At 46.6% G+C, this 12,131-nt stretch overlaps 2 protein-coding genes across 3 annotated transcripts in view; both read left to right on the forward strand.

Moving 5' to 3' along the window:
* The first annotated feature begins 266 nt into the window (after nt 1–266).
* Utp3 (UTP3 small subunit processome component) lies at nt 267–1,800 on the forward strand. Its single transcript, XM_051170349.1, has one exon. It carries the CDS (start codon nt 295–297, stop codon nt 1,735–1,737), a length of 1,443 nt encoding a protein of 480 aa, XP_051026306.1. The 5' UTR covers nt 267–294; the 3' UTR covers nt 1,738–1,800.
* An 8,351-nt stretch (nt 1,801–10,151) lies between these two features.
* The window catches only part of Rufy3 (RUN and FYVE domain containing 3), an 80,420-nt gene continuing 78,440 nt past the window's right edge, over nt 10,152–12,131 (forward strand). Inside the window, exon 1 of one of the 2 annotated variants that reach the window (XM_051170809.1) lies at nt 10,152–10,615. In XM_051170809.1, the coding sequence (XP_051026766.1) occupies nt 10,285–10,615 (331 nt within the window). In that variant the 5' untranslated portion in view covers nt 10,152–10,284. The remainder of the gene's footprint in view (nt 10,616–12,131) is intronic. The other variant, XM_051170805.1, reaches the window with a different exon arrangement.

Raw genomic sequence — 12,131 nt, forward strand, 5'->3', positions numbered from 1 at the left:
CGCCGGAACCGACTAGCTTTAAAATAGGAACGGAGGCACTAGGCTTGAAGGGGGCGGGGCGGGGCGAGGGCGGGGAAAGGCAAAGCGGAAGTTCAGGCTCGCACGCTGTGCTTTGCGCAGAGCACCCTGGGAGCGGAAGGAAGCTGACCTTTCAGACAGGCGTCTGGTAGCCACCGGCTCGTGTGGCGCGGAGCGTGCTGGTGTGGAAAGCGTCTGGTTGCTGGGATTGTCGTTTCTGCGAGAAGGTCGAGAGTGGCGGAAGTCGCGGTGTCGCTGGAGAACGCCTGGTGAGCCATGGGGAAGAGATCCCGGCAACGTGGAGCGGCCCAGTGGGCAGCCGTGCGGGCCAAGGCCGGTCGCACCGCCACGGACGAAAATGAGGACGATTTAGGGCTGCCGCCCTCTCCCGGGGACTCCAGCTATTACCAAGATCAGGTAGATGAGTTCCATGAAGCGCGGTCTCGGGCAGCACTAGCTAAGGGCTGGAACGAAGTCGAGAGTGGGGAGGAGGAGGAGGAGGAGGAGGAAGAGGTGCTAGCCCTAGATATTGATGATGAAAACGACGAGGATGGAGAGAGTGCGGAGGAGGAAGAGCTGGAGGATGTGGAGGACGACGATGATGCTGCTGATGATGGTGGGAGCTCCGTGCAGAGTGACGCTGAGGCCTCTGTGGATCCTAGCTTGTCCTGGGGTCAGAGGAAAAAACTGTATTACGATACAGACTACGGTTCCAAATCCCGAGGCCGTCAGAGTCAGCAGGAAGTAGAAGAGGAGGAAAGAGAGGAAGAGGAGGAGGCACAGGTAATTCAGCGGCGCCTGGCCCAAGCCCTGCAAGAGGATGATTTCGGAGTCGCTTGGGTGGAGGCCTTCGCAAAACCGGAGCCCCAGCTAGAAGAAGCTGAGACCCAGGTCGTGAAGGACTTGGCAAAGATCTCGGTGAAAGAGAAGCTGAAAATGCTGAGGAAGGAATCCCCAGAGCTCTTGGAACTGATCGAAGACCTCAAACTCAAGTTGACTGAAGTGAAAGGTGAGTTGGAGCCATTGTTACAGTTGGTGGAGAAAGGCGTCATCCCACCTGGAAAAGGAAGCGAATACCTGAAGACTAAGTACAACCTCTACTTGAACTATTGCGCCAACATTAGTTTTTACTTGATCTTAAAAGCCAGAAGAGTCCCTGCGCATGGACATCCTGTTATAGACAGGCTTGTCACCTACAGGAATCTCATCAACGAGTTGTCTGTTGTGGATCAGAAACTGTCCTCCGAAATCCGTCACCTGCTCACAGCCAAGGGTGGCGCTGTAAAGAAAGAACTGAAGCCAAAAGCAAAAGTAACCAAAACCAAGCAAAAACCTGTAAAAGAGTCTGCCGCTGCCGCCGCTGCTGCCGATCTGTCTGCTGATCCTGGTTTTGATGATGCTGGACTAAAATACGATAAGGAAGTGGAAGACAGGCAAAAGTTGAAAAGAAAGAAGGAAGAAAACAGTGCTGAAGAGCAGGCTCCAGAAGATCAAAATGCAAAGAGAGCCATTACCTACCAGATTGCTAAAAATAGGGGACTTACTCCTAGGAGGAAGAAGATTGATAGAAATCCCAGAGTAAAACACAGGGAAAAGTTCAGACGAGCCAAAATTCGAAGGCGAGGTCAGGTTCGCGAGGTTCGAAGAGAAGAGCAGCGCTATAGTGGGGAACTCTCTGGCATTCGTGCTGGAGTTAAAAAGAGCATTAAGCTTAAGTAAAGCTGCTCTTTGGCCTACTTTTTGGCAGTTATTTTAGATCAATAAAAGGGTTTTGAACTAAAGTGATTGTGTTTGTATGTAATGCCTAATTTTGGTTTTTTGTTTTTAGGTTTAAATTTTGTTGTCAATAGGGAAAGGGGGTTGTTGCTTTGGGTTTGTGGGTCTTCGGTACTGGGTGCTGAGAATTTGAACTTGGGGGCCCTGTGCATAACTCGTCAAGCACTCTCACCGGTGAGCTCTGTCTCCAGCCCTGGGTTACTGCCCTTTAAAGTCCTACTAAGAATTGTGGGAATTGTTATTTTAAGCGATAAAAAATACTGTGTTAAAGTATTCCAATAATTCAGCAAATGCTAGCCTAAGAAAATTTCCCAGCTAGTTGTGCCATGTTAGCGTGAAAAGAGTAGCTGTGGCAGTCCTGGTTTTTGTCAGATAGCCTGCAGAAGGGCCCTGACAGGTTCCAATTACAATTGTAATTCTTGAGGCAGGATATGTATATTATGTGGGTTTGGTGTTAACAACGGAGTCCATACATCTGTGGTGTGACAAAAAGGAAAGATGCCATAATTACACCAATTGTATTTTTTAATAGTCCTCTTTATGGTAAGTGAGGTAGAAACTCCATATTCCCCTGCTGGTGAGTCACTGGGTGCTGTTTGTGCTGATTGTCAATTTGCTGAGAATTTAAGGGTACACTTAACCACATGCAGTTGTCCGCCATCCTTACAGTAACAGATTGTGTGGTTATCTTATGGATGAAGAGGCTGCAGTTCTTGGGTGAAGAGCTGACTCAGTGGGCTAGAACTCTTGTTCTGCAAGCGTGTAAACCTGATTTTGAATCCCAGCAGCAACAAAAACCCGGCTATTTGTGCCTGAACCCCAGTTTTGGGAAGTGGAGACAGGTAGACAGATCCCTGTAATTCACTGGCCAGCCAGTCTAGGCAAAAGCAAGCCTAGGGACCAACCTATCAAGGCAATAAGGCAGAAAGGGATAAAGGGAGGCTCCAAGGTACCTGCTCTGGCCTCCTCATGCATGCATTCACTGGCCCTGTTATTCACACTATGGTTATTTGGAACAAAGAGAATTAACTTTCAAAATCACAAAGCTCTTACACATCACAGGCAGGATTTCAACCCAGCCTTGTTGGCTTCATAGCTTAACTCCTTCCTTGCAGATAAAGTAGAAAAGCAAGTTTTAAGTAAATTAATTGTTTCATTTTCTTCATCTCTTAGGATAACCGTGTTTAAGAGCAGACTGAACTTGGATTCCAAACCAAATTCTTACTTAGTAGCTATGACTGTAGACAAATTACTTGATGTCTTTGTACCTGAGTTTTGTTGTTATTTTGTGTAAAACCTGGGTAGTGAGGTCTGAGGATGGGGTTGTGTATGGTGCCTAGGTTGCAGGGAGGCCTTGGCTTCAGTTTTGGGTACCTTCTAAGCTGGCTGTGGTGGGGCGCCTATACAATCTCAACACTGGAGATGCAAGTGCCAAGATCAGAAGTTGTTCAGGGGGATTTGGCAGTCCAAGTTCAGTCTGCCTGAAACAAAACACCGTTGGCTAAGAGCAGTGCCTACTCGGAGGGCTAGCATGAGGATCAAGTGAACTAATCCATGAACTATTTAGAATATCTCTTACAGAGGTGTCACCTGATGAGTGTCGGTCATCAGCAAGTTAACAGCCTGCATGGAGCCCTGTCTTCACAAAATGGTTCAAGGCTAGCTAGGCTGTATGTTTAAGAATGAATTATAATAATTTAGAAATGAATGGATTATACATAAGTACATGGTCAAACACAATTCTGGGTTTTGCTTCAGTTTAGATGAAGTTTGTTTTCTCCACTTTCACAACTGAGCATGTGTCTGATCTATTTCACCTTTTAGTTTAAGGTGTTTAAAGTTTAGTTTAAGTTTAGTTTAAGGTCAGGGACTTGCTATGTAGATGACAGTGTATCAGCATCCCTGGCCCATAAAGTTTCTTGAACTAAAATGCCTAAGAGTTCATTGGTAAGTTTACAATGTGTATTCTTATTCAGCCAGCACCTGTGAGCCCCATGTGTTCTGATTTTAACAGGCATTCAAGGAGACTGATTCAGGTGGGACACTGCACGATCCTAGGCTGAGCGCTCTGCATTAAGTTTCTCCCAGCTGTAACATTAAGTAGATGTTTAACTACAGGAAGGAGGCAAGAAACTATAAAACTGGATAGTCTTAGGGAAAATGTTTCAAGCAATGGAGTGTTTTCCCTCTAGAACCATAAGATAGAAGTAATCACGGTTTATACCTTGTTGGTAAGTAGTTCAGCTCCATGGAACCAGAAGCCCATGCAGTTTGGTCTGAATGGTGAGGAGGGGGTGCTAAGCTGTAGCTAGCTCAGTGGTAGAGTGCTTATCTAAAAGTGTGTCAACTAAGGACTGCACCATAAAACATGAAGGGATGGGAGTCTGAGGCAGGAGGGTTGCCATTAGCTCAAGACCAGTATTGGCCATGAAACCAGACATTCTATTGAAGGCCTTGGTGGTGGTGTAGACCTTTAATCCCAGCACTGGGGATGCAGAGGCAAGTGGTTCTCTTGAGTTCAAGGCCAGCCCGGTCTGGAGAGTTCCAGAGAGCCATTCTCTTGTGCTTTGGGTAGATGAGGGGATTGCTCAAATTAACAGCAAAGGTATTAATATTAGTGCTGAGAATTGTTTTATATGAAATCACTGTAGACATTTTTATTTCTGTTGTGCTGAGTATACATTAACAATGGGAATAGAAGCCAACTTAGTCTTTAAACCTCAAGAATTTTGATATATTTTTAGAAGAAAAGGGGTCTGGAAACTTAAAAACTCCTTTGTGCATTACAAAGTGGAAAAATAAAAAGATGACAATTTTGAGAGCAAACATGACTATAATAATTTAACTGCTTATAAAAGATTTTGTTGGGCCTCAAAAGAAAAAAGGGGGGCCATAAACCTTGGAATAGGAGGAAAAGCGTGTCGTTTGGAGCAAAATGCTGATGGGGAGTTAGAGTAATAGAGGCCAAAAGGAACAGTGGGAGGCAATGGAAAGGTAAGGAGGGGTTAAATCACACACACACACACACACAGAGAGAGAGAGAGAGACGTGCGGGCGCCGCCTTGTCTGGCTGCTTATGTTCCTGATGGGGAGAGGGCAACCAGAATCTCTGGAAAGGTAAACTGGCCCTGTGGAACACAGGACTAGGATGGAGTAAAGCCAGAGGCAGGGAAAACAGCTGTATGAGTCCTTCACAGTAATGCTGGCATGTAAAGATTTAAACTACAGCCCAGAAACCAGAAGGGAGAAATTCAAAAGAGAAAATGAATAGCATGAGAATTAAAACAGGATGAAGTTACCAACCAACCATGCAGCCTCAGCAATATTAAGATGGGAGGCTGAGGGCTGGAGAGATGGCTCAGTGGTTAAGAGCACTGCCTGCTCTTCCAAAGGACCCAGATTCAATTCCCAGCACCCACATGGCAGCTCACAACTGTCTGTAACTCCAAGATCTGACACCCTCACACTAACACACATAAATTAAAATTAAAATATTAAAAAAAAAAAAAGATGGGAGGCTGAGACAGGAGGGCTGCCGCGAATTCCAGCCTGGCCTGTACACAGTTCCAAGTCAGCCTGGGCTATATAGAGTAAGATGCTACCACAACCACCACCACCCCAAAACTGATACTATACATTGTGCACAAAATATAGAGGGCAAAGCTCTGAGTTCCACAGAATTCTGTTCTCCAGAGAGTACCCAAGGAAGGCAAGTATGCTGTCAATAATGATCTTCATAAAGAAAGATTTGAGTGGGGCAGTGGTGGCATGTGCTTTTAATCCCAGCACTCAGGAGGCAGAGGCAGAAGGATCCCAAGTTCAAGGCCAACCTGGCCTACAGAGTGACTACTGGGACAGCCAGGGCTACACGGAGAAACCCTGTCTCAAAAAACCAAAAGAGAACCGGGCGTGGTGGCGCACGCCTTTAATCCCAGCACTTGGGAGGCAGAGGCAGGCGGATCGCTGTGAGTTCGAGGCCAGCCTGGTCTACAAAGCGAGTCCAGGACAGCCAAGGCTACACAGAGAAACCCTGTCTCAAAAAACAAAGAAACAAACAAAAAAAAAAACAAAAAAAAAAGAATAAGAAACATACTAACTTAATCAAAATAACAATTCAATATGCTTTGTTTTTATTATAAAATTAATGTTGACTGGTCATGGGCACATCTATAATTCCAGCGCTTGGATTCTGGGAAAGAAGAGTAGACAGAACAAAACAGTGAGTTCCAGGCCAGCCAGGGTTACATAGTGAGGCCATTTCTCACGAAGTTTTAGCAAAAATCGTTAAAAAGTAACATACCTTTAAAAACAATTTTAAACTGCAAATACAGAAAAACAGAAAGAAATAACCATGCTTACACCCCCGTCCCAAAAAAATACCATTTCTATTAAAGAAAAAATAATGGTAAGCAACAGAAGGCACAATCGTCTAATATTTTTACAGTGTTTGAGAAGAATAAAGTTAACGGAAGCCATCAAAATCTAGTAATTCAGAAGGAAAGAACCAGATTTATTAGTTATTTTCAGATAAGGCCTCATGCAGCCCTGGCCAGTTTCAAACTCTCTAAGCAGTTTAGCTGGCCTTGAGCTAGCTTTCCTTTGTCTACCTCCTGAGTGCTGGGATTACAGGCCTGTACATTAGTAAGGACTGGGTTCTCTGGAGCATTTAAATTTGAGGCATATTAACTGACACAAATTTCTGCATTAAAATAAGATTAACATAAAGTATCATGTTGACTGTACTGTTTTCAAATAAGACCTTCTCAAGCTATCACATAATGTCAAACAGACACCCTAGCATGGTGTTGAAGTTCACACCTTTAATCCCAGTATTGAAGAAGCTGAGGCAGGTGGAGCTCTGAATTCAAGGTCTGGTCTATGTATCAAGTTCCAGGACAGGCAGGATTATATAATAGAGACCCTGTCTCAAAAAATAAAATAAAATAATAATATACAACAGTATGCAATACAGAGAGCTGTAAAATAATAATGGATATAGTTAACCCAAAATGTTATTAACTTGAGGGCTGGAATTTGCTTTTTAAAAAATCTCTTTGATTTTAAACATAAAAATGGAATAATGTATGTATTATGCTGAAGATTATCAACTCTCCTCAAGTGCTGGCTTTTCTGACTTTCAAAGTAAAAAGCTTATACTAAAAATACATTATCATCCATGGCGTTAATCTGTAAAATGCTTTATATGCACTATTATGCATATCTATCCTTAAGATCATCAGAGTATTTGAAACTGAAACATGGACTAAAACAGCAGATAAAAATCGAAAGGCACCTTCTGCTTATTTCACAAGAAAACAGAGCTAGATTCCTAATTACAGAGGCCCAAGACTGGACCTTGTGACTTTTCTAAAGTGCAGGGAGGTGTTCTGCACACTTTCTAGAAGGAACGTGTTCAAGCTTGTTTTTATAATCTTGGCCTCTGTAATTGTGTGTAGCAGCTGAATCAGCCCATTACGTGGATAACTACCGCTAATGCGTAGCTATGATTATATTATTGATCAAAAACATAAAAGCCTATGAAAACTGGGGACTTGGAGTACCGTCCACCTTGAGACAAAGTCCATAAATAGCCTTGCCTATACATCTTAAAAAACTCATATTTCAGCTGATTCCTTGTATTCATTATGCTGTCATTTAATTTGTGGGAGCCAAAACATGGGAGTCGATATTAAAAGTAGAGAGATCACAAAAACCAATTCCATGCTGGGCTCCACAACATGTCACTATTTCTATACCTGTGATAGCTTGGCTCCACAAAGAGAAAGACGCCATGTAAACTAGACAACACTGTCTTTCCTTATGGGGGGTGGGGGGGGTTATAAACATGACACATTTCTCACAGGGCTGTATCTGCCTTTCCCTCACTTAGCAGACAATGCTAGATGGTATTTCATACTTGACTTTGGTGACTTCCCTGGTTGATTATGCCTCTTCTTAAGTATGACTTGTGAAATTCTGGTCTTCTACCTCAAGACCTACATACCTATTTGTTTGCTTGCTTGCTTTCTTCTGACAGGAGCTCCCTGTGTGGTTAAAGTGGGTCTCAATCCATCATGATCCACCACCATCACCACCACCCTCCCCGTTTCAGGCTTCCTAGTGCTGAAATCCCAGGCCCTGGTCAAGATGACTATGAGTTTGTGACCAACCAACCCTGTGCTCACCCCCACCACCCCTCAGCCTTCCTTTAAATTAAAAACAACAACAACAAACAACAAAAACTCAACAAGGAGCTGTGCGGTGGCGGCACATGCCGTTAATTTCAACACTCAGAGGCTGAGGCAGGCCTGGTCTACAGCGTAATTCCAGGGCAGCCAAGGCTACACACAGAGAAACCTTGTCTCAAAAAAAAAAAAAAAAAAAAACACCAAACAATAACAAACACCATCACAAGGGTCTGGAGAGATGGATCATCAGTTAAAAGTGCTTGCTGCCCTTACTGAGGACTGGAGTTCTCCCACACTCCCATGGGGGAGGTCACACCAGCCCGAGACTCTGGCTCCAGGGGATCTGACACTGTCCTGTGGCCTCCTGGACATATAGAACATACACAAACACAGCACAGACACACACAAAAATTAAGTAAATAATGCATCTTAAAAAAAAAAAAGAAAAACTCCCAAGATGACCAAAGATGTGATATTAATTCTCCAACTCAACTTGCTTTTATTTGATTTTTTAAAAAGTTACAGCAAGGCATGGTGGTGCACTCCTTTAAACCCAGAACTCTCAAGGCAGAAGCAGGTGGATTGCTGGGAGTTCCAGGACAGCCAGGGCTATTACACTGAGAAACCCTGTCTCAAAAAAACCAAATAAAAATAAAAATTAAAAGTTACATGTTGTCAGCTAGGCTTGGGCAACACCTGTGATCTGAGCACTCTGGAGGTAGGCAGATGTCTGTGAGTTCAAGTTCAGCCTGGTCTAAGATGAGACCCGCCTCAATACAAACAAAGAAACGTACTATTTTGTCAAAATGATGACATAGGTAGTAGTAACTATTCTGTCTTGCGCTGGACCATGTTGTAAAGGTCTCCTTAGGTTCCTTTAGCTTTACAACATCTCTGTGCATCATTTTATAGAAGTTATTTGTCATAACTTAGGCAGAAGGACTAATATTAAGATCATTGTGTCAAGGAAATACCAGAAACTCAAAGCTAACAGTTAATTTTCTAAGGGTGTTTAGCGTTAGCTTCTTATAAACACTTCCTTTTTTAATGTTCCTTGTTATAAAAATTTGAATACCGGCATTAGAACTCTAGTGTTAACACACACTTGAAGACTGGCATTAGAACTCTAGTATTAATTCAAGGTCAATTTACAGAAAACAACAAAAAACATTTTCTTTCTGAAAGGTTTAACTTTCTCTAGGGGGAAGGGGGCGGGGACTTAAAGAAGATGCAAGCAAGTGTACTAAATGTTGTGACAGTGGTGTCTAATTAAGTCGGCATTTTGCGACTCAAGGCTTATCAGCCAGCAATCCACAATAAATAGGAATAGTGAGTCTAACCTGTAAATCAAACCCTTTGGAAGTTGAGGCAGAAACTTTAAAGCGAGCCTTGTCTGGGCTTTACGTGAGACCACCCAACCCCTCGATTCAAAGCAAAAACAAGCAATTTTCTTTGGGGAGGTAATGTTTGCTTTGGGCCCTTACTGATTCAAATATATCTGAAATAAAATAAGAGGGATTAATTTACTAACAAAACACAAACACTACGAAATGGAAAACTATCAATCTGTAATAGACGACTGTCTTGCACTAGAATTAGCTGGTTTAATCCACTCACGCGTACCTAGAGTTCTGGAAAAACCTGGAACAAAGTAAGAGCAAATACACTTTCTAAATCGCCATCGTGAAATGGAACAAAACCCGGTGGGAAGAATGTCATCTCCCCTAGTTTATCGGGGCATAAAGTTCCCGAATCAAAACCATGAGTCAACGATTGGAGATCTTGTGTGTGAACAGCCAATTGGAGTTTAATACCTAGCGGGTAGGGTGTCCTTTAAAAAACGAGCGTCGGCCTCTCCAGCCCGGATCTTTGTGCCTCTCACTGGACCGGCCAAGTTGGCGGTTACGCACGGAAAACGCCGCCGGCTTCAAGCGCCGCACTTGACTCGCAGGGTCGAGCTGGGAGGCGGTGGAGCAGACCCCGCACACCGTCCGCCCCGGGGTCCGGAGGGATCCGCGCGACGGCGGCGAGTGGAAGGTGCGGAGCGACCGTGGAAGACGCTGCCCCCTAGGGGAGCCGAGCCGCGGCGGGCAGCAGCAAGAGGGGCGGAGGCCGGAGGCGGAGGTGGGCAGGCCGCGCCGTCGGGCGGGGCGGTCCTCAGCTGGCCGGGCCCCGGCGGGGCGGGCGGAACACCGAGCGCAGAGCGGCGGAGGCGGTGCCGGCACGACGGGGCACCGGATCATCGCCGGGAGCTTCAGGCACGGGTCTGGAGAGGCGGCGGCACCGCGAAGCCACGAGAGAGATGGCAGAGTCGCCGCCGCCCGGCGTGGCCGCTGAAAGTTGCGGCGGGGACCCGGAGAGGGGCGGGGAGAGGCGAGCCGAGGAGCCGGAGGAGCCGCGCGGTGCTGCGGCCCGCGGCGGAGATCGGGAGAACGAGGCGGGGCCCGAGGAGCCGGAGTCGCCGGTGGCCGCCCCCTTCTTCCTGCTGTACCCGGGGGATGGAGGCGCGGGCTTCGCGGCGCGCCCGCCGCCGCAGCGCTCCTGGAGGACCCCACCGTCACCCGGCTCCCCGCTGCCCTTCCTGCTGTTGAGCTACCCGAGCGGCGGCGGCGGTGGCGGCGGCGGCAAACATCGTAAGTGTTGGGGACCGGGACCGGGATGGGGACGCGGCGCCAAGACCGGCTCTGCGAGGCCCCGCCTCTCTCCCGGCTTAGAAGCCGCGCGGGCCGGGGGTGGGGTCCGCGCGCTGGGATGTGGGCGGTGACAATGCCCCTCGGTGGCGTCCACTTCTCTGCCGCCCCAGGCCGCGGCCCCGCCAGCTGGCTCCCCTTCGGCCTCCACGTGCTGGCGCCCAGGCGTCCCGTGGCGCCGGCCGGCGGCGCCTCGCACTGGCTCCCTTCCCGGAGGAACCGCGGAGCTGGCGTCCGGGACCCGCTGACGCGCCCCCACCGGTTCCCAGCCTCCGTGGCCAAGTAGGTGTGGCTGCCGCGTCGCCGCCCTGCGGCCTCAGCCGGGCCTGGGAAATTTCTAAGAGCATTCCCCAAACCCACAACGGAGAATCCCATAAGTGACCCCACCCACCCCAGCCCCAAAGTGAGAAAAGAAATGGTCCCTAGGTGCACGAGAGGAAAGAGAAGCAAAGTGTGATTTTGCGAAGGGCACCTCCCAGTGTTGTGTCTTTTGTCAGGAAGATGCTTCTGTGCCTTAAAGCCATGGCCACACTCCAGCCCCCTAAATACAGCGAACCCTCAATTGGTGCTGTTTTAGGCAACGAATGTTTATTGCTGCTGGCCATGAGCCAGTCTATTAGAGTAAATAATGAGAGGACTGGGGTCTCTGGATGGTTTAAAAAGACAAAACCTTACAATATGAAAATGTCGCTGACAACTCGAAGGATGCTGTAGATACCAAACGCCTTGCTATATAGGTAGGAATTGTGAAAGGGAGGGAAAGTTGCCTGGGGTGAGTGATGCTCCCCTCCCTCCCAATTTTTTAAAGCTCACCAGTGCAGATCTTGATTTGACAGCTCTCTGCTGCCAGGAGCTGACTTGGCTATTTCTGCCTCCCCATCCAACCCTGTGGAAAAGATAAACATTTGTTGACTGTCTCCTATGTATATGTTCGCCATGGTTATCACAGCTATAAAGTCTCTGTGAGCGTAATGGAATACCCGCTTTTCAGATGAGGAAGCTGAACCTTAGACTAATAACATTATTAGCTTTCAGCAACAGTTTAAGAGAAGGGAACATGACCCAGATTCCTTGTCGTCCATGATGGTGCTCTTTAATCAAACATCAGAGGTCCAAAGCTGAGATGGTGTATGTCAGGTCAGCAGGAAGGAACGGCTGGATCCCGCCAGTGCCAGCCCAGTGTTGTTACCTCTCTTCTAACTTAAAAAGTGGTCCTAGATTGACCTGGCTGAGTCTTAGAAAAACAACGTTTTGTTTGAGCCGTGTGCTCTAATCTCCAGATGGGAGAGTTCCAATATGAGTCCTTTTGTACGGCAGAGGGAGTAAAGATAAGAATATTCTCCATGCTGAATACTTTTCACTTCCAAAGGAATAAGGTTTCTTTGTACAGCGTCCTCCTTTTCTGTTCCTTTCCTATGTCTATGTATTCTGCTTGTTATAACCAATCACATCGCTGGAG

Source organism: Acomys russatus, chromosome 28 (genome assembly GCF_903995435.1).
Source record: "Acomys russatus chromosome 28, mAcoRus1.1, whole genome shotgun sequence".
In the NCBI taxonomy this organism is placed as follows: domain Eukaryota; kingdom Metazoa; phylum Chordata; class Mammalia; order Rodentia; family Muridae; genus Acomys; species Acomys russatus.

Excerpts from the sequence above, each read along its gene's own strand:
- Utp3 (XM_051170349.1), top strand. The coding sequence starts at position 295 with ATGGGGAAGAGATCCCGGCAACGTGGAGCGGCCCAGTGGGCAGCCGTG.